This window comes from Hyperoodon ampullatus (genome assembly GCF_949752795.1).
Source record: "Hyperoodon ampullatus genome assembly, chromosome: 2".
In the NCBI taxonomy this organism is placed as follows: domain Eukaryota; kingdom Metazoa; phylum Chordata; class Mammalia; order Artiodactyla; family Ziphiidae; genus Hyperoodon; species Hyperoodon ampullatus.
In genome coordinates, this window is record NC_136915.1 from 152,517,274 (window position 1) to 152,540,724 (window position 23,451).

The following is a 23,451-nucleotide window of genomic DNA, read 5'->3' on the forward strand; positions in this document are numbered from 1 at the left end:
TTTTTCTTTATATGAAACTAAGTTTTTTTTTTCTGATGCAATTTAAGAGTTATACCTTCTAGAGGTGGGAGAAAGTGTTTATTTTCTTAATTGATCTAAGAGGCAGGCAGGCTTGTTCACATCTCAACTCTGTCCCTTGAAGCCATGGAAGATTGGACAAGATACTTAACTCCACCTCTTAGCTTCAGTTTCTACATCTGAATAATGAGGATAATAGTAATTCCTTGCTAGGCTGTAGTTAGGATTAAATGAGTTTAAAAAAAATCACTCATATGTGGATGCACGCGCACTCACACGTAAACATTCAAGTGCCTACCTCATAAAAAGACCAGCCTATAAGCCAAACTTTTAAGACTAGCTTAATAAGCATTAGCCCTATTTTTCATCTCCCCTCATATATTGCTTTATATACCTTTTCCCACATTTTTAAATGCTTTTTATACTTTCTGAAAATTATAAAATGTCTCAATTTTCTAGTTTAAAAATAGCCCATTATTTAATCTTGGTTCATTGGACAACTAAAACTTTTTTTGCTGCTTTTCTGAGGCCTTTTCATTTTCTGTGTGACCTTTTAAAACATACAGTTATCAGAACTGTACTTATTAGTATAAGAATTTTTGTTGTTAAGCATTTGGCCAATCTTTTTAGAACAAAAACATATATTCCAACTTGGAAGTAATATACTTTTGTTACTTGTTCTAACATAATAAATGTATTTAAGTAAGATAGCTGCTGACTCATTTTCAGGTTGTTAATTACTGTGACTCTGTATTCTGTTTGCTAATCTTTTCCTGTTTTCTTTCATCGTTGTTTCAATTATATTATTTCCTTTAATGCTTCACTATTGAATTTTATTTTTAATTTTTAAAATTAAAAACTTTATTTTTATTGAAGTAAAATTGACTTATAATATTATATTAGTTTCAGGTGTACAACATAGTGATTCAATATTTTTATACATTACAAAATGATCACCATGATAAGTCTGGTTATCATGTGTTACCATATAAAGTTATTACAGTACTATTGACTATATTCCTTATGCTGACTTATTTACTTTGTAACTGGAAGTTTGTACCTCTTAATCTCCCTCACCTATTTCACTCACACCCCCTCCCTTCTCTGGCAACCACCAGTCTGTTCTCTGTATTTATGAGTCTGTTTCTGTTTTGTTATGTTTATTCATTTGTTTTGTCTTTTAGATTCCACATGTAAGTGGAATCATACAATATTTGTTTTTCCCTGACACTTAGCCTAATACCCTCTAGGTCCATTCATTTTTCAAATGGCAGGATTGAGTTTTATCTTTTTATTTTATCTTTTTTTAAAATTTATTTATTTTATTTATTTATTTTGGGCTGCGTTGGGTCTTTGTTGCTGCACGTGGGCTTTCTCTAGCTGCGGCGAGCGTGCGTTACTTTTCGTCGTGGTGTGCGGGCTTCTCCTTGCGGTGGCTTCTCTTGTTGCGGAGCACGGGCTCTAGGTGCGCGGGCTTCAGTAGTTGTGGCACGCGGGCTCAGTAGCTGTGGCGCACGGGCTCAGTTGCTCTGCGGCATGTGAGATCTTCCCGGATCAGGGATCGAACCCATGTCCCCTGCATTGGCAGGCGGATTCTTAACCACTGCACCACTAGGGAAGTCCCTGAATTTTATCATTTTTAAATGGAATATTTATGTAAACATTACTTTGACTCTAATTCTTATTTTCTGTGGAGTTGGCAACCTACCCTGTGTGCTATCCTGATGCGTATATTCTCCGTCCATTTTGGGGATACTCATAAATGTATTAAATAGGATGCGCCTCTATGAACTTTTACTAAATCCATCTTGTATATAAATACAATTGATCCTTGAACAACATGGGTTTAAACAGTTCACTTACACGTGGATTTCTTTCAGCAGTAAATACTGCAGTACTACACAATCTGAAGTTGGTTGAATCCATGGATACAGGAGGAATTGTGGATACAGAGGGCAACTATAAGTTATATTAGGATTTTCAACTGTGGGAAGGGTTGGCACCCCAACCCCATGCTATTCAAGGGATAACCATATTCTAAAAGTTTTAGGGAGTCAAAATCAGCAGTATTCTGTTCTTTCTATTAATGTTAACTTTGAATGTTCTACTTATACTTACTCATTCAAACTCCCCATTTATGTATCCCCTGTTACAGTTCCCCACAGTCATTTTATGGAGCAATAACTTATTAGGCAAATAAATATATAAAGCCTGCTGTATACCTTTAGACTTGGAGAAAGGAACCATGAAGTATATGTCAGAATTTTCCTTCAAGCATAGCTTCAAATGAAAATAAAAAAAAGAGAGATCTAGTATAGGAAAGCTGATTGTATTAGATTTATATAAATTCATTAAGCATCTGTTATGACTCTGCGTGTATACAGTATCAAACTAGATATACTTTGGAGTTATATTAAAGATATGACACAGTCTCTGCTCTTGCAAACCCTAAAGCATAATTGTACGTAAAATGTGTACGTAATTGAGGAAACAAAAGTTAGAGAGGATTGTGAGAGCCATGTAGAATAATGGAAACTTGTATCAGGAAGGGTTAAAAAGGGGTACCTAGTGAATCAGATTTGATATGCTAGGATTTTTTTTCAGTTCTTAGGCAAGGAGGTTAGAGAAGAGTTTTTTTTGATAGAGCAAGATGTTTTTCTTTTAGGGTAAGGATTTGCTTTTTATTTTCACTTTTGTATTTTACTCTATTAAATCTGGCCCTTATTTAGGTCAGATATGCTTGATTATTTTTTATCTGTAATTTAACTTAAATGTCTTCTAGAGGTTCTGGATGAGCTTGGTGAATTTACTATTTCTCTTCTTTAACCATCTTTGGGCAATAGTTTCAACCAACACAATGAGAGAATCATATAAATGATTTTTAGCAAATCTTAAATTCTGTGCAGAGCAGATATTATTTCTTTCTTGAATACATGTGCAAATATTTCTTTCTCATCCGGTTGATTAAGAAAATAAAGGAAGGGCTTCCCTGGTGGAGCAGTGGTTGAGAGTCTGCCTGCTGATGCAGGGGACATGGGTTCGTACCCCGGTCTGGGAAGATCCCACATGCTGCGGAGCGGCTGGGCCTGTGAGCCATGGCCGCTGAGCCTGCACGTCCGGAGCCTGTGCCCCGCAATGGGAGAGGCCACAACAGTGAGAGGCCCACGTACCACAAAAAAAAAAAAAAAAGAAAAGAAAAAGAAAAAAGAAAAGAAAGGAATCCTTTTTGGATTTGAAATTTTTTGTTGATTACTGTTTTTCCCTTTGGTGCAGTCTAGGTCATGACTCACTTTACCTGAGTTTTCTGTGGTAGTTCAAGCTTTTGCTTTATTGAGTTTATTTGAGACTCTTATGTGGTAAATAAAAAAGTTCCGAATTTCCCCATCGTTGGTGATAATATCCTTTTCAAAAAAGGACAGAAAGGAGCAAAAGCACTCTCCTACTCTTTCTTTTCTTCATTACTTCATTACTAAAAGGCTCTGAGGAAACTTAAGGAGCAAGTCTGAGAAAAAAAGGAAATGAGCTTTATTTGAACTAAAGGTGTAGTTTTAACTAAAGGAGATGGGTTTCTTTTCCTTTTTTTTTTTTTTAAATTGTTGGTGACTTTGAATGATTTAAGAATTGGTGTTAGAGGGGACTTCTCTGGAAAAGACTTGAAATAGCTTATTTGCTATTTTTAGCTCTAGGAATTTAAAACTTAAGATCAATGAAATTTAGAAAAAGACAGTAAATGGTCTAAATTTAGGACATAAAGGATTGCGTACTTTTTAAAGCACGAATACCTTTTTTTGTTTGCAATTACAAGGTACGAATGAAATTACAATTGGCCCTCATGGAACCCATGTGAACCCATGGGTTCCACATTTGTGGATTAAACCAACTGCAGATTGAAAATATTTGGGGAGAAAAAATTTTAGAAAGTTCTAAGAAACCTTGAATTTGGCACCTGTTGTCAACTATTGACATAGCATTTACATTGCCTTAGGTATTATAAGTAGTTTAGAGATGATTTAAAGTATATGGGAGGATGTGTGTAGGTTATTTGTAAATACTGCACCATTTTAAATAAGGGATTTGAGCATCTGAGGATTTTGGTATTCGTGGGGATCCTGGAACCAATCCCCTGTGTATATTGAGGGACAACTGTAGAATGTATGGCTTTCCTGAATATTTTGTGGATTTTGAGTATAGTTGCTATAATATTGAAAATATTTCTCTGTTGTGCATTTTGTTTACTCTTATTATTGGTATTTCTCAATTCTTCTTTAGCAAATATTTTAAAATGAGTGTTGTGTCACCTTTAGTGAGACATGGGCAAAGCAAAGATAGAAATCAGGTGCATTCCAAATCAGTAATAGGACTGCAGTTAAGAGTTGTGCTTGAAATGTGATGTAAGAGATACTTTTTTAGGAAACTGAGTATTGAGGGTTAATAGGTTGCCAGTGAAAGATGAAGCCAAATTCAGAACTAGTGTAGTTAGCTATCATGGTTCAGAGCGTGGATTCTTGATATGTTCTTTGTAGAGCTTTCCTTTTGTCCTTGATTGCTTGTTCCCTCCCAAATAATGCTGACTCACTCTCAGGTTATTTAAGGATGAGTAGCTAACCCTACTCCACATGTGGTTGGTGGAGCAGCAGCATAGCATCACCTGGTAGTTTCTTGGAAATGCAGAATCTTAGGCTCCACCAAAGACTACTGAATCCGAATCTCCATTTTTACAAGGTCCTCAGGTGATGTGCATGCATGTTAAAGTTTGAAAAGTACCTCACTAACAGATTGGTAAGAATTGAGATAGATCTCATTGAGAAAAGGGAATAATACCGAGTGAAAGAGACTCTGGGCAGGATAAACAACAGCTTTAAAAAACACCAAAAATGTAAACAAAGGTAAGGTTCACTTAACCATTTAGACAGTGTTGAACAGGAATAGTAAATAGGTTCTACTAGTGTGCTAACTCTAGTCCACTGGTAGTGGCTGTATTGCAAGACAGAGTGTGGGACTAATAGAGTTTGCCATTGGCTTGAGCAGTTGAGTGATATATACTTGCCATCTTTGGTTTTGAAGGTTGTTGGACTATCATATATTCTTGCCTTTCCCTTCTCCTCACCCTCTGTAAGTTTTGAACTCCTTGCTTCTCTAGGCATCTTCTGATATAGTAGCTAATACAAATAAGTGAAATTTTTACTTTTTTCTTTAAGGAAATCAGCCATGTTGCCTAGAAATATTTCCACCCCACCCTGCCCCAATAGCATCGGCTGAAGTTTTCCTAAACAATGTTATATTATTTTATAAATAAGATTTAATCCCCTCTTGTCTATTACCTAGTTTTGTCATCTTAGACAAATTGCTTAACCTTGCTGCTTTTCAGTTTTCTCATCTGAAAAAAAAAATGTTGGACTTGATCTCGGTCTCTTTCTTTTCTTAAAATTCTGTGGATTTATGTTTCCTTTTGCCATCTAAAAAAGGAATAGATCTATAGGGATTCTACCCAATTTAAACACTGCATATCAGAAATACAGGATTTTTTATTGATGGTTTTATTTCATGATCTTTCTTTGTTCATTTCTCTGATCTTAAACTTTTATAGATGGTTAAAGTAGAAAGAGAACTTGAATGATCACTTTGCCTTTGGTCTTTCCCCATTACAATTTCACCATTCCTGTCTTTGCAAAAGTAACCTTACTAAATCACTGTTTTCGTTGGGTTGCTTCTCATACAAAAAGTTGTTTTCTAGAGTCTGGAAAACATAGTCCAGACTTTTTTCCCTGGCATTCAAGGCCTGTTAAAGTCAATAAAACTGACCAACCTTAAAAGTGCAATTTTATTTTCCTTTGTTCTACAATTTGAACATTTTTTTCCCCACCAAGAGAGTTCTTTTTTCCCCAATCCTATGTATAATATCCTTTCCTAACCTAATTCCTACATAACATTTAAAATCCCCTTTGATTCCACTTCTTTCTGAGACCACAGGTTATCAGACACGTGATAAACTAGTGACTTATCTCTATTGTCTTATGTTTTTAAAAAATGTATTGTTACTTAACTTTTCATGTATTTGGCTTATCTCCTCAGGTAAGTTGTAAACGTCTTGAAGCTAGGGACCATGTCTTTTTTTTTTTTTAATATTTATTTATTTGGCTGTGCCATGTCTTAGTTGCAGCATACGGGATCTTTAGTTGCGGCGTACGGGATCTTTAGTTGCAGCATGCGGGCTCTTAGTTGCGGCATGCGGGCTCTTTGTTGCAGCATGTGGGCTCTTAGTTGCAGCATGCGGGATCTAGTTCCCTGACCAGGGATTGAACCCGAGCCCCCTGCATTGGGAACGCAGAGTCTTAACTGCTGGACCACCAGGGAAGTCCTGGGATGGTGTTTTTTGATGATTTATATCCCTTTCAGTTATCATGCACATAGTGGGCACACAGTAATTTATTGAAAGGCACAGTAGAGATTTTGTGGTTTGCTGTCTTTGCTGTTGAGGTTGCTAAAGTGAACTGATAACTTTCTTTGGAAACTGAAAGATCCAATGACATTACTGAATAAGAGGGATAAGTAGCAGATAGGGATGTTGGACGTGTTTGGCTATATTTTCAAAGATGAATGTAATGGATAAGTTATCACTTAAAGTATTCTTTTTCCTCCTATAACTTTTCCTAACCATTCCTATCACCAAAATCACAAGCAGTTCTTGTTCTTACTTGGTAATAGAGTAGGGGGAGATGAATTCTTAATTATCAGAATGTGTTGTGTAGCAGAAGGACTGCAAGCAATAGAGTAAGGAGTTGGGGTCTAGCCTAGGATCTTTCACTGCTCTTTCTGACGGTAAACACCCAACCATTCTGAACTTCCTTTTATTTATCTGTAAAATGGGGATTATAATAATAACTTCTTGTAAGTACTACACTCAGGCCAGGGTGAGGTATGAAGATAAAATAATATAGATTAAGAGCGAAGAGACTATTTCTGTTATATGTCTATTAAAATACTCTGCTAAATGTTTTTCTATCCTTAAAAATACCCCTTGGAGTTTAGGGAGGCAGAGATGTATCTGTGTTTTATGTCATCCAACTCAGCACCTAATAAAGTGAGATTAAAAAGGAATTTTTTGGAAACATATCCTAGAAGTAGAAATTAAATAGCTTTAAAAAGATTATTATCGGGCTTCCCTTGTGGCATAGTGGTTAAGAATCCACCTGCCAATGCAGATGACACGGGTTCAAGTCCTTGTCCGGGAAGATCCCACATGCTGCAGAGCAACTAAGCCCGTGCGCCACAACTACTGAGCCTGAGCTCTAGAACTCGCGAGCCACAACTACTGAGCCCGCATGCCACAACTACTGAAGCCCGCGCGCCTGGAGCCTGTGCTGTGCAAGAGAAGCCACTGCAATGAGAAGCTCGCACACCGCAATGAAGAGTAGCCCCTGCTCGCCGCAACTAGAGAAAGCCTGCATGCAGGAACAAAGACCCAACACAGCCAAAAATAAATAAATAAAATAAAATAAAATTTTAAAAAACATAAAAAAAGAGAAATGTACTTAAAAAAAGAGAAAAGATTATCATCCTGTCCAGTTGCCACTGTCACCAGCATTCTCAAGTTAAGTCTCTTTAAAAGATAAAAAGTTGTCTTTTTTAAAAAAAATTAAATACCACCTCTTTAGGCATATTGAAGTTAGTATTTGCTTACTAAACCTAAAAACAAAAAAATTTTTGAAAGCAATTAGGATTGCTGCTTTTAGAAAATTTCACAAAGTGACAGTTTTCCCCATTTGTAAAAGACACCTAATTTGTCTATGCAACCTCCCTCACTTGTTACCCTCCTCTCTTCCTTCTTCCTCTCTTTTCTTCTCTTTCTCTTTGCTTCCAACCAACATGCTAGGCACTGTGAATATAAAGATGAATAAGGCATATTTCCTGTTCTCAAGGAGCTTCTTGTCTAGTGATGCTGAGTTGCACTAGGACTTGAAGTATCAAAAATGTAACTCAGTAGCTCTGGTAATCATGACATTTGGTTAACCAGGATATTTATTGTCTACTCATGGGGATGATAAATGTTTCCTATATATTCTAACAGACTTTTTACAACAAAAAGGTCTGCTTTGAGGGAATAATAAGGCTTTGTGTGTCCTGGCATCCTTTGCAGCATCACCATTTTAATATAAGGATTAATAAAACATTGCTTTCTGGTTGTAAATGCCAAATGGAGACATCTTTAGAGTTTATCTAGTCTAATGTTTTACTTTACTGATAGGGAAAAACTAAGACCAATGGATGGAAAGTTAGGATTATTCTTTCATTGCATGTGCTACTGAAATATCCCTTCCTTATTCACTGATCTTTTTTGGACTTATTTTTGTGGCGAACAGACTAAGTTTTCCAACATCACAGATTTGAACGTTCAAATATTAAAAAATATTTTCTTTCTTCTGTAAATCATCTCTTTTCTAGGCTTACACAATCTCAGTTCTAATAATTATTGGTTATATGACAGAGTTTCTTAATTTTTCACCATTATTGGCAATTCTGATTGAACTTGAATTTGCCAATCCCTCTTAACATACCTAGTATATATTTATAAAGTAACATTAAAGGACTGTAGTTTTATGATGAGAGAAAATGACTTATGCTCCTTCCCTCCCCAAGTTTATCTGTTGTTACATTTGTTTTAGTCCCCTCCTTCTAAATTACTCTTGAGCCTTCTGGGGTAAATATAAGGCTGTGATTGATTGTTGGCTCAGTTAGCCATTTGTTACAAAGTTTCATTACAGCTATACAGTTCTGAATTGCATTGTTGCTCTGGAAACTATATCAGCTCATTAATTTTTCTTTTTAAAATTTTGTTTTCAATGTTATGATTTATTTACTTGCAACTGTTTTCTTGATTTTCTTCATTTTTGATTTTATTATTTTTTTATTTTACATTCCAGACAAATAGAAATTTCCTCCTTTCATCTTTCCATTCTCTGATTTATGATAAATTTAGTTCCTTTGGCCTGACATTTGCTTCAGCAGGCAGTCTTCCTTCAAGCACCTCCCTGATTGATGTATAATCTTTGATATCTTCCATTAGCCTCCAGGATCACTAAGTTCAAGGCCCCCTTGGAACCTAAGGAGCCCTGCCGAGGAGCTGAAGGCCTTCAGAGTCCTTGGGGTGATTGACAAGGTAATTCTTCAGTGTCTCTTCAAGAGTTCAGTCATAAATCGATGCATGCTGACATTATGTCTTTGAAGCTTTGGATCTTAAGGATATGAAACAAAAGGAGAAAATGACTCAAATGCATCTGCGCTTTAAAATAACAAAAGAGAAGAGAAAAAGCTTTTATCTAAGCAATTCATGTAAGGTCATGCAAAATATACTTGTGTTAAAGGAGAAGGTGCTTATTTGTTGGCATTCAGTCTAGTGAGGGGGTTGGTTTTATAAACCTGTTATAGTTATAAAAACTAGTGAGTCAGTAGTTGTTCAACATTAACTGGTATAGTCAATCTAATGGTCAAAAAAAAATGACATTCTCCTAATAAATACCATTTCTTGAGTACCTGCTATGTATCAAACCATGTATTAGGCATTTATATAATATAAACAATGTATTAATCCTATCCAACCTGTTATTTGCATGTTGGTGGAAAAGCGATGCTTAGAACAGTTTAAGTAACTTGCCCAGAAATCACATAGCTATTTAGGGTGGTACTGAAATTCAAACGTAGATCGTTGTGACACCAAAAGCTGTGCTTTTTCCAATACACTAACCCCCCTTTTGCACACACGCATTTTTATATTTGGAATAAAAGTACTGCGATAACAGAGGTCTCTGCCATTGAGTTTCCCCAAATTTGGTGACATCTCAGATATGCCAGACATTAACAGTACTGAGCCTGTCAGAGAGTTTACAAATGTAATTAAAAAATCATACACAGGGCTTCCCTGGTGGCGCAGTGGTTGAGAGTCTGCCTGCCGATGCAGGGGACACGGGTTCGTGCCCCGGTCCGGGAAGATCCCACATGCCATGGAGCGGCTAGGCCCGTGAGCCATGGCCGCTGAGCCTGTGCATCCGGAGCCTGTGCTCCGCAAGGGGAGAGGGCACAACAGTGAGAGGCCCACGTACTGCAAAAAAAAAAAAGAAAGAAAAAAACATACACAGTAAACCGTGTTTTACATATATTTGGTCAACCACCACTTTACCTTTCAAAGTGAAAGAAAATGCTTTAATATTAGGTATAAATTAATTTAATCTTTTTTATGTTAACCTTGTTTTATGAAGCACCTTAGTGTTTATTTATAACTTCATGTTCATTGAGTACTTCTTGTGTTCTAAAGTATGCATGTGAGTCCATGCTAAAATTGAACAATATGCAGTATATTTCAGGTAATTTGAACAGTAACTAATAAGAGTTTGAGGTATTTCAAAATAAACAGTAGGTTGGATATTACATGAAGCTGTCAGGTCTTATTAAATTCTTCTAAGCATCATTTTTCTCAAATAGATTTATTTGACTGAATTTTGAAGTTAAAGAATTTGAAGCAGTAGGACTTTTGAGCCTGAAATGTTTCCTTAACCATGTTTTTCCTAGCCTTTCCAGTTTAGAGAACATTCTATTTGAGAATACAGAGAAGTAAAATAACAATTAAATAGTTCTTGGATTAATGAAAGGTTCTTGGATTTCTGTGCAGGCAAATATACTTTTTTGATGTACAGTGTCTCCTCCTTCTCTTAGATCTGTTTATTTTGACAAAGTGTGACCTTTCATTGCAGTGCTCTAATCATGAGTAGATCACCTTTAAGTCCTGATAATTGCTATGAGTCTCACATGTATCCAAATAAGGATGTTGACAGTAGAAGAATTTCTAAATTCTATGCTGAGGCATAATTCATTACTGTCTTTGTTCTATTAACCTGGGGAGTATATTGGTATTTAGAAGGGGACATTTTAACTTTTCTAAGTAGAAACAAGGAAATATGAACTTGGGAATTAATAAGCTTTACAAATAATCTTTAAAAATTTGTATACCAGTCTCTCCTTTGTAAAAACATGAATAGGTAGATTTTTTTTAAATGTGCATTTTTTTTAAATTGGAATATAATTGCTTTACAATGTTGTGTTTTGAATTGTTTTTTAAGATAAATTCCTCCCCACTGTAATGAGGGATACCTAAAGTTTGGGTTTTAGAAACTTGAAATTTGGAAGAGAAGTGTTGTATCGATTCAAACAGCTAGAAAATACACTGGATACATTAATCTCACCTGTACCGCTCTGATTCTGTTTCATTAATATGTTCTTCATGAGTTATTTTGAGTGTTATTATCTAATAACTCAGGAAAATAAAATTTCCCTAGGAATAGAATTTTATAGACTTTTATATATAAAGTAAATAAAGCAGATTTGTTCATTAATATCTAGCCTGTAAGCTCCATGAAAATAAGATCATGTCTTGTTCACCTCTATAATCTCATAACACCTAGAATCATGCCTGGCACATAATGGATGCTTAATAAAAATTTGTTGAATGAATGAAATTGAGACTTAAATAACTTTAAATATATCATATATAGAGTGACACCTACTGGTATAATGTGAGACTGCTACCTAGTATGGTTCAAGACACTCAGATGTCTTTACCCAGAGGCACAGTAATTGCAATGCTGTATCTTGGTCTAGAATTCAAAGGGGTGTAAGTGACTTTCTGTTCTTTAACTGGGATTAGAAAATCTTTCATTAGTATATATATGGGACAAGGAACTTAAGCTCTTGGAATATCAATAAGCTGGTGTGCATTCAGAAGCAAGAATGATAAGGCTAGAGAAGGCCCTCAAAATTGTATCATACAAAGAAGAGCTGAAAAATGAGGTTAACCTAATAAAAACGTGTGGTCTTCATATTTTTGAGGGCTATACAGGATAGAGTGAATATATAATGTTCTGTTCAGATCTTGAAGGTAAAAGGGGTTATTAAGTATGCCAGAGCAATAGATGCAAACTAGGACATCTTAGGCAAAATAGGGCATCTGTCTTTCCTGGGAGAAAGACAGTGAGGGATAAGCCTTTTTTGTTCATATCCCCCAAAGGATACAACTAGAAGTAAATGAGTACAGATTTTTAAGTTTTGGGCTAATGATTAGAGATACCTTTCAAGAATTAGGATTGACCAAAGGTGGATTGGATTCCTTCATATCTTATTTGTTTCTTGTCATTAGAAGTACTCAAGTAAAGGCTGAAGGGTCATTGATGAGGATGTTGTACAAGGAATCAAGCATTGGATGGATTTTTATGTTAGATAACTTTTAAAGATTTCTTTTAGCCCTCAGACTCATTTACACATAGTCTTCATGTAGTAATAGCTAGGGAAAGTAGAAATTAGTGAAATACAGTACTCAGATAAGAAGGGTGGGATTGCTGTTGTTTTCATATAAGTTTGTGCATGTGTGGATGCAAACTTTTGTGTTTCTGTGTGTGAGGTATGAATATATAGAGTATGTATATGTTTGTGTGTAGAAGGATTGTTTATATATAGGTAGTTTGCAGTTGAATTAGAGGTCTGGATTGGTAGTTTGATTGCTAATAGGATGCCCAAGTGTTGGGAGAGTTTCTGAGAAAGTTCACTATTATATAGCTTATCTATAAAAAGGATAAAGGAATCCATAATCTAGTAATGTACTAATGTCAGTTTCCTGGTTTTGATACTGTGCTATAGGTATATAAGATGTCACCATCAGGAGAAGCTGGGTGAACGGTACATGGGACTCTTATTTTTGCAACTTCTTGTGAGTTTTAAACAGAGTTAAAAAAAAAAAAAGGCTAGGAGGAACACTGACTGGAACATCAGAGTAAAAATACCAAGATGTGATCCCTTCACATCCAGTTAACTCTTCTGGTTTGGGTGTAACTGGAGAGTCATTCTGCATGTGGTGCAGTGAGGATGGTATGGTTGGATTGCCCAAATAACGTTGCCACTCCTTGAAAAACAGCTTCAGTGGGATGCTTTATAAGTCACTGTTATAAGAGATGCCACATAGTGTAAACCTAAAACTATTACTTCAAGTGCCTTGGCATTTTGTAATTGAGATAGCTTCCCAACTTTATCTGATGCTTGCTAGGTAGAATTCTTGGGTTGGCTTGCTATTGGGAAAAAATATAATAACTTAGATGAAGTGCACCAATTTGTAGAAAAGTGTAGACTATAACCTAATACGAAATGGATAATTTGAATAGCCCTATAACTATTAAGAGAATTGAATTTACAATAAAAAAAAATTCCTAAAATGAAATCTTGGGGCTCAACTGGTTTCACTGGAGAATTCTACCAAAATTTTAAAGAATTGACACCGATTCTTTATATTCTTTTCCAGATAATGGAAGAAGGTGGATCAGTTCCCAGTTCATTTTATGAGGCTACTATTGTCCTAATACCAAAATCAAAGACAGTACAAAAAAGAAAATTATAGGCCAATATTCACAGATACAGAAGTCCTCAACAAAATATTAGCAAATAGAAGTCAGCAGTATGTAAAAGGAATTATGTCCCATGACCAAGTGGGGTTGATTTCAGGGATGCCAGGTTGGTTCAGTGTTTGAAAATGAATCAGTGTAATCCATCCACATTAACAAGAGGAAAAATTGTATGAGTGTACCAATTGATGCAGAAAAAGCATTTGAAAAATTCAACACCGATTCATGATTTAAAAAAATAATCTCTCTAAAAACTAGGAATAGAGTGGAACTTCCTCAACTTGGTTAAGAATATCTATAAAAATTTCACAGCTAATACCATAGTTAATGATGAATGACTGAATGCTTTACCCTAAGGTTGGGTACAAGGCATATTCTTAGCACACCTATTAAACATAGTACTGGAAGTTCTAAACAGTACTACTAGGCAAGATCAAGAAATAAAAGGCATATGAATTGGAAAGAAAGCAAACAGATGACCCTATTTGAAGGAGACATGATGTTCTACACATATAAAAACATGGAATCTATCAAAAAACTAGAACTAATAAGTGAATTCAGCAAGGTTGCAAGATATAAAATCAGCTTACAAAAATGTTATATTTCTATATACTAACAGTGAACACATAGAAACTGGAATTAAAAATACAATATCATTTACAATCACTCCAAAAATATTGAACTACTTAGGTGTTAATATAACAAAATATGTACAAGACTTTTATGCTGTAAAGTACAAAACTGATGAGAAAAATCAAAGGTCTAAATAATTGGAGAAATGTGCATTGTTTATGGCCTGGAAGACTCAACATAGAAATGATGGAAATGATGTAAATTCTCCCCAAATCAATACACAATTTTAACACAGTTTCTGTCAAATTCTAGTTTTTTTTGTAGACATAGGCCAACTTATTTTAAAATTTACTTGGGAAAGTATAGGAGCTATAATAGCTAAAACAGCTTTGAAAAAAGAATAAGTGGGTACAGTTTACTTGATTTCAAGACCATATAGCTATATAGTAATCAAGACAGTGTAGTATTGGTATAGGGAGAGACATATAAATCAATGGAGTAGAATAGAGAATGCAGTAATAGCCCCACAAATGCAGCCAGCTGACTTTTAACAAAGGTACAAAAGCAGACCTTGTAGGAAGAATCATCTTTTTAATAAGTAGTGCTGGAACAGTTGGATGTCTATTGGCAAAAAAATGAACCTTAACTTATACCTCATACGTTATACAAAAATTAGCTCCAAATGGATCATACATTTAAATGTGAAATGTGAAACTATGTAACTTCTCAAAGTAAACAGAGGAAAAAATCTTGAGTAGCTAAGCCTTGGTTTATAGAGGTTTTAGATGTGACACTGAAAGCATGATTCATAAAAGGAAAAATTGATAAGTTGACTTTATCAAGATTAAAAACTTTTGGTCTGTGAAAAACCCATTAAGAGAATGAAAAGACAAGCTACAGACTAGGAGAACTTATTTGCAAACCACATATATGACAAAGGACTCATCTAGAATCTATAAAGAATTCTTGAAAGCCAGCATTAAAAAACCCAAACAATACAACCAGAAAATTAACAAAAGATACAAAAAGCCATTTCACCAGATTAAACGATGGCAAATTAGCATATGAAAAGATGTTCAACATCACCTGTCATTAGCAAAATGCAAAATAAGATCACGATGAGTCATCACTACACACCTATTACAAAACTTTATTTGTATTAGCCCAAAACTGGAAACAACCAAAATGTCTTACAATAAGTGAACAGTTAAACTGTGGTGCATCAATACCATGTAATATTACTCAGCAATAAAAAGAAATGAACTACTGATACACACATCAACTGGGATGGATCTCAAGGGCATTATGCTGAATAAAAAAGTCAATCTCGAGTCAGCTCTACCCACCACCAGTCCCTCCCATCAGGGAACGTGCAAAAGCCTCTTAGATAGCCTCATCCATCAGAGAGCAGACAGCAGAAGCAAGAAGAACTACAATCCTGCAGCCTGTGGAACAAAAACCACATTCACAGAAAGATAGACAAGATGAAAAGGCAGAGGGCTATGTACCAGATGAAAGAACAAGATGAAACCCCGGAAAAACAACTAAATGAAGTCGAGATAGGCAACCTTCCAGAAAAAGAATTCACAATAATGATAGTGAAGATGATCCAGGACCTCAGAAAAAGAATGGAGGCAAAGATCAAGAAGATGCAAGAAATGTTTAACAAAGACCTCGAAGAATTAAAGAACAAACAAACAGAGATGAACAACACAATAACTGAAATGAAAACTACACTAGAAGGAATTAATAGCAGAATAACTGAGGCAGAAGAACGGATAAGTGACCTGGAAGACAGAATGGTGGAATTCACTGCTGAGGAACAGAATAAAGAAAAAAGAATGAAAAGAAATGAAGACAGCCTAAGAGACCTCTGGGACAACATTAGAGGCAACAACATTCGCATTATAGGGTTCCCAGAAGGAGTAGAGAGAGAGAAAGGACCTGCGAAAATACTTGAAGAGATTATACTTGAAAATTTCCGTAACATGGGAAAGGAAATAGCCACCCAAGTACAGGAAGTGCAGCAAGTCCCATACAGGATAAACCCAAGGAGAAGCATGCCAAGACACATAGTAATCAAACTGGCAAAAATTAAAGACAAAGAAAAATTATTGAAAGCAACAAGGGAAAAATGACAACATACAAGGGAGCTCCCATAAGGTTAACAATTGATTTCTCAGCAGAAACTCTACAAGCCAGAATGGAGTGGCATGATATACTTAAAGTGATGAAAGGGAAGAACCTACAACCAAGATTACTCTACCCAGCAAGGATCTCATTCAGATTCGATGGAGAAATCAAAAGCTTTACAGACAAGGAAAAGCTCAGAGAACTCAGCACCACTAAACCAGCTCTAAAACAAATGCTAAAGGAACTTCTCTAAGTGAGAAACACAAGAGAAGAAAAGGACCTACAAAAACAAACCCAAAACAATTAAGAAAATGGTCATAGGAACATACATATTGATAATTACCTTAAACGTGAATGGATTAAATGCTCCAACCAAAAGACAAAGGCTTGCTGAACGGATACAAAAACAAGACCCGTATATATGCTGTCTACAAGAGACCCACTTCAGACCTAGGGACACATACAGACTGAAAGTGAGGGGATGGAAAAAGATATTCCATGCAAATGGAAATCAAAAGAAAGCTGGAGTAGCAATACTCATATCAGATAAAATACACTTTAAAATAAAGACTGTTACAAGAGACAAGGAAGGACACTACATAATGATCAAGGGATCAATCCAAGAAGAAGATATAACAATTACAAATATATATGCACCCAGCATAGGAGCACCTCAATACATAAGGCAACTGCTAACAGCTCTAAAAGAGGAAATCGCCAGTAACACAGTAATAGTGGGGGACTTTAACACCTCACTTACACCAATGGACAGATCATCCAAAATGAAAAAAAATAAGGAAACAGAAGCTTTAAATGACACAATAGACCAGATAGATGTAATTGATGTTTATAGGACATTCCATCCAGAAACAAAAGATTACACTTTCTTCTCAAGTGCGCACAGAACATTCTCCAGGATAGATCACATCTTGGGTCACAAATCAAGCCACAGTAAATTTAAGAAAATTGAAATCATATCAAGAATCTTTTCTGAGCACCATGCTATGAGATTAGAAGTGAATTACAGGGAAAAAAAAGTAAGAAACAGAAACACATGGAGGCTAAACAATACATTACTAAATAACCAAGAGATCACTGAAGAAATCAAAGAGGAAATCAAAAAATACCTAGAGACAAATGACAATGAAAACACGACGATCCAAAACCTATGGGATACAGGAAAAGCAGTTCTAAGAGGGAAGTTTATAGCTATAAAAGCCTACCTCAATAAACAAGAAAAATCTCAAATAAACAATCTAACCTTACACCTAAAGGAACTAGAGAAAGAACAAACAAAACCCTAAGTGAGCAGAAGGAAAGAAATAAAAGATCAGAGCAGAAATAAATGAAATAGAAACAAAGAAAACAATAGTAAAGATCAATAAAACTAAAAGCTGGTTCTTTGAGAAGATAAACAATGTTGATAAACCATTAGCCAGACTCATCAAGAAAAAGAGGGAGAGGACTCAATAAAATTAGAAATGGAAAAAGGAGAAGTTACAACAGACACCGCAGAAATACAAAACATCCTAAGAGACTACTACCAGCAACTCTATGCTAATAAAATGGACAACCTGGAAGAAATGGACAAATTCTTAGAAAGATATAACCTTCCAAGACCGAACCAGGAAGAAATAGAAAATATGAACAGACCAGTCACAAGTAATGAAACTGAAACTGTGATTAAAAATCTTCCAACAAAGAAAAGTCCAGGACCAGATGGCTTTGCAGGTGAATTCTATCAAACATTTAGAGAAGAGCTAACACCCATCCTTCCCAAACTTTTCCAAAACTTTGTAGAGGAAGGAACACCCCCAAACTCATTCTATGAGGCCACCATCACTCTGATACCAAAACCAGACAAAGATACTACAAAGAAGAAAATTACAGACCAATATCACGGATGAACATAGATGCAAAAATCCTCAACAAAATAATATCAAACAGAATCCAACAACACATTAAAAGGATCATACACCATGATCAAGTGGGATTTATCCCAGGGATGCAAGGATTCTTCAATATATGTAAATCAGTCAATGTGATAAACCATATTAACAAATTGAAGAAGAAAAACCATATGATCATCTCAATAGATGCAGAAAAAGCTTTTGTCAAAATTCAACACCCATTTATGATAAAAACTCTCCAGAAAGTGGGCATAGAGGGAACCTACCTCAACGTAATAAAGGCCATATGTGACAGACCCACAGCAAACATCATTTTCAGTGGTGAAAAACTGAAAGTATTTCCCCTAAGATCAGGAGCAAGACAAGGATGTCCACTTTCACCACTATTATTCAGCACAGTTTTGGAAGTTCTAGCCATGGCAATCAGAGAAGAAAAAGAAGTAAAAGGAATACAAATTGGAAAAGAAGAAATAAAATTGTCACTGTTTGCAGATGATATGATACTATACATAGAGAATCCTAAAGATGCCACCAGAAAACTACTAGAGTTAATCAATGGATTTGGTAAAGTTGCAAGATACAAAATTAATGCACAGAAATCTCTTGCATTCCTATACACTAATGATGAAAAATGTGAAAGAGAAATTAAGGAAACACTCCCATTTACCATTGCAACAAAAAGAATAAAATACCTAGGAATAAACCTACCTAGGAGACAAAGACCTGTATGCAGAAAACTATAAGGCACTGATGAAAGAAATTTAAGATGATACCAACAGATGGAGAGATATGCCATGTTTTTGGATTGAAAGAAAATTACTATATTGTGAAAATGACTATACTACCCAAAAGCAATCTACAGATTCATTGCAATCCCTATCAAATTACCAATGGCATTTTTTACAGAACTAGAACAAAAAATCTTAAAATTTGTTTGGAGGCACAAAAGACCTCGAATAGCCAAAGCAGTCTTGAGGGAAAAAAATGGAACTGGAGGAATGAGAATCCCTGACTTCAGACTATACTGCAAAGCTACAGTAATCAAGGCAAGATGGTACTGGCACAAAAACAAAAACATAGGTCAGTGGAACAAGATAGAAAGCCCTGAGATAAACTCACCCACCTCTGGTTAACTAATCTATGACAAAGGAGGCAAGGATATGCAATGGAGAAAAGACAGTCTCTTCAATAAGTGGTGCTGGGAAAACTGGACAGCTACATGTCAAAGAATGAAATTAGAACACTCCCTAACACCATACACAGAAATGAACTCAAAATGGATTAGAGACCTAAATGTAAGACTGGACACTATAAAACTCTCAGTGGAAAACTTAGGAAGAACACTCTTTGACATAAATCACAGCAAGATATTTTTTGATCCACCTCCTAGAGTAATGGAAATAAAACCAAAAATAAACAAATGGGACCTAATGAAACTTCAAAGCTTTTGCACAGCAAAGGAAACCATAAACAAGACGAAAAGACAACCCTCAGAATGGGAGAAAATACTTGCAAAGGAATCAACGGACAAACGATTAATCTCCAAAATATATAAACAGCTCATGCAGCTCAGTATTAAAGAAACAAACAACCCAATCCAAAAATGGGCAGAAGACCTAAATAGACATTTCTCTAAAGAAGACATACAGATAGCCAAGAAGCACATGAAAAGCTGCTCAACATCACTGATTATTAGAGAAATGCAAATCAAAACTACAATGAGTTATCAACTCACAACAGTTAGAATGGGCATCATCAGAAAATCTACAAACAACAAATGCTGGAGACGGTGTGGAGAAAAGGGAACCCTCTTGCACTGTTGGTGGGAATGTAAATTGATACAGCCACTATGGAAAAAAGTATGGAGGTTTCTTAAAAAACTAAAAATAGAATTACCATATGACCCAGCAATCCCACTAGTGGGCATATACCCAGAGAAAAGCAGAATTCAAAAAGATACATGCACCCCAATGTTCGTTGCAGCACTATATACAACAGCCAGGTCATGGAAGCAACCTAAATGCCCATCAAAAGAGGTATAATTTATTTGCTAAAATGGAGAAAAAATGGAATCATATAAAATGATCAATTAAAGCCACAAATGGTAGAAGAAGAGTGGGAGGGAAAAAATACGAAAAATAAGCAGGGCAATTTAATAGAAGTAAATAATCATAAAGATCAATGGTCTAAACGTACCATTTAAAAGACAGAACTTGTCAGAGTAGATTAAAAAACAAGACCCAACTATATGTTATCTATAAGACAGTCACTTTAAAAGACACATTAGATTAAAGGTAAAAGGTTAGGGAAAGGTTTACCATGTTTACACGAATCAAAAGAAAGCAGGAGGGCTTCCCTGCTGGCGCAGTGGTTGGGAATCTGCCTGCTGATGCAGGGGACACGGGTTCGTGCCCCGGTCCGGGAGGATCCCACATGCCGCGGAGTGGCTGGGCCCGTGAGCCATGGCCGCTGAGCCTGTGCATCCGGAGCCTGTGCTCCACAACGGGAGAGGCCGCAACAGTGAGAGGCCCGCGTACCGCAAAAAAAAAAAAAAAAGGAATAGCTATAGTAATTTCAGACATTGCTGACTTCAGAGCAAGGTAAATTATTAGAAATTATCAGAGGCATTACATAATGATAAAAGGATCAGTTATCCAAGAAGATATAACAATCCTTAATGTGTACGTGCCTAATAATTGAGCATCAAAATACGTGAGGCAAAAAACTGATAGAACTACAAGGAGAAATAGGTAAATGTATTATAGTTGGAGACTTCAATATCACTGTATCAGAAATGGACAGATCCAGTAGGCAGAAAATCATTAAGGACATAGTTGAACTCAGCAGCACTATCAATCAACATAATTGGACATAATCAACACTTACAGACTTCTTCATGCAACAATAGCATAAAATATATTCTTCTCAAGCTCACATGGAACATTCACCAAGGTAGACTACGACCACATTCTGGATCATAAAACACACGTTAACAACTTTAAAAGAGGAGAATTCTTACAATATCTGCTCTTAGACCAAATGGAATTAAATTAGAAATCAGTAAAAGAAAGATAACTAGAAAATTCCCAAATACTTGGAGATTATTGTCAAGATGTCAGTTCTTCCCAGCTTGATTTATACTTTTAGTGCAATCCCAGTCAAAATCACAGCAAGTTATTTTGTGGATGTTGAGAAAATGACTGTAAATTTTTTACAGAGGAACAGAAGTCCCAGAAAATCTAACACAATATTGAAGGAAAAGAACAAACTCAGAGAACTAATTCTACCTGAATTCAAGACGTACTATAAAGCTACAGAAATGAAGACAGTGTGGGATTGGTGAAAGAATAGACAGATCAATGGAACAGAATAGAGAGTTCAGAAATAGATCTACATGAATATAGTCTAGTGGTCTTTGATAAAGGAGTAAAGGCAGTACCATGGAGAAAAGATAGTTGCTTCAACACGTGGTACTGGAACACCACATCCAATGGACATTCACATGAAAAAAGGGGACCTAGACCGACCTTACATCATTCAAAAAAATTAACTCAAAGTGGATCATAGACATAAATGAAAACACAAAGTAATAAAACTCCTGGAAGACAACATAGGAGAAAATCTAGATGACCTTGGGCATGGCAGTGACTTTTTAGATACAACCAAAGGCATGATCCATGAAAGAAATAATTGATAAGCTGGACTTCATTAAAATTAAAAACTTCTGCTTTGTGAAAGACACTGTCAAGATAATGAAGACAAGTTGTAGACTGGGAAAAATATTTGTAAAAGACATATATCATAAGGAATGTTACCTGGAATATACAAAGAGCTCTTAAAACCTAACAATAAGGAAATGCACAACCCAATTACAAAATGGGCCAAAGACCTTAACAGGAAACTCACCAAAGAAGATACACACACATATGGCAAATAAGCATATGAGAAGATGCTCCACAACATAGGTCATCAAGGAAGTGCAAACTAAAACAACAATGAGATACCACCACCTATCTATTAGACTGGCCAAAATCTGGAACACTGACAACACCAAATGCTGGTGAGGATGTGGAATAATAGGAACTCTCATTCATTGCTGGTTGGGAGTGCAAAATGGTACAGCCACTTTGGAAGACAGTTTGACAGTTTCTTACCAAACTAAACATATTTTTACTATATAATCCAGAAGTCATGCTCATTAGTTTTTTACCCAAATGAGTTGAAAACTTATATCTACACAAACATCTTCATGTGTATATTTATAACAGCTTTATTCATCATTTCCAAAACTTGGAAGCAACCAAGATGTCCTTCAGGAGATGAATGGATAAATAAACTGTGGTACATCTAGACAATGGAAAATTATTCAGCACTTAACAGAAATGAGCTATCAAACCATGAAGACATGGAGGAACCTTAAATGTATATCACTAAGTGAAAGATACCAATCTGAAAAAGGTACATATTGTGTGATTGCAACTATATGACATTCTGGAAAAGGCAAAAAAATTATGGAGAGAGTAAAATGATCAGTGATTGCAAGGAATTAGGAGGAGGGGGGAGGGATGAATAGGCAGAGACAGAATTTTGGAGGGCAGTGAAACTATTTTGCATGATATTATTATGGTGGATACGTGTTGTACATTTGTCAAAAACCATTGAATGTACAACACCACGAGTGAACTCTAATATAAATTGTGGACTTTCGGTGATAATAGTGTGTCAGTGTAGGTTCATCGGTTTCAACAAATGTACCACTGGTGCAAGATGATCATAGTAGAGGAGGCTGTGAGTGTTTGGGGGCAGGAGGTATATGGGAACTCTGTACTTTCTGCTTAATTTTGTTGTGAACCAAAAACTGCTTCAAGAAGACAAGGAATAGTAAACAATAGAGCTAGATTGTGCAGATAACATTAATATCCACAAACTTAATTTAAAGGGATGTAGTTTACCCATAGTTTTTATATAAGGAATCAAAATAGGCTTTGATTATAATTAATAATATCATCTTTAAGGAACCACATCTAGTATACCTGTTTTTTTAAAACAAGGGACAACCACATGTTTGATACACACACACATGAGTTTTAGTTATGTTTCATAATGTTCAGTGTTTTAATATCTTATTCTGTCTCTATTGTTGAAATTCACATCTTAATTATAATTAAGAGTATGAAACAAATTCTATGCTTGTAAAACCCTTTATCTGCAATATTAATGTTAATATATTGGACTAATAGAGTATTTTTGTTCCAAAGAAGTCAAATTCTTTTTGTATTTAAAGTATGATTGTATAATGTATAATATATTTGTATGGTCAGTTTTATAGTAGGAGAACCTAAGTAATTTCAAAATAAAGGGACAAGTTTCATTTTACCTCC

At 35.6% G+C, this 23,451-nt stretch overlaps 1 protein-coding gene across 4 annotated transcripts in view; it reads left to right on the forward strand.

Moving 5' to 3' along the window:
* RPS6KC1 (ribosomal protein S6 kinase C1) overlaps positions 1-23,451 on the forward strand; it is a gene marked incomplete at both ends in the record, with an annotated part of 199,113 nt that overhangs the window by 113,661 nt on the left and 62,001 nt on the right. For 3 of the 4 annotated variants that reach the window (XM_079724834.1, XM_079724837.1, XM_079724835.1), the window contains one exon: positions 9,083-9,175. The exons of the other annotated variant lie outside the window; for it this stretch is intronic. In XM_079724834.1, coding sequence (XP_079580960.1) covers positions 9,083-9,175 — 93 coding nt within the window. The remainder of the gene's footprint in view (positions 1-9,082; positions 9,176-23,451) is intronic. 4 annotated transcript variants of the gene reach the window in all.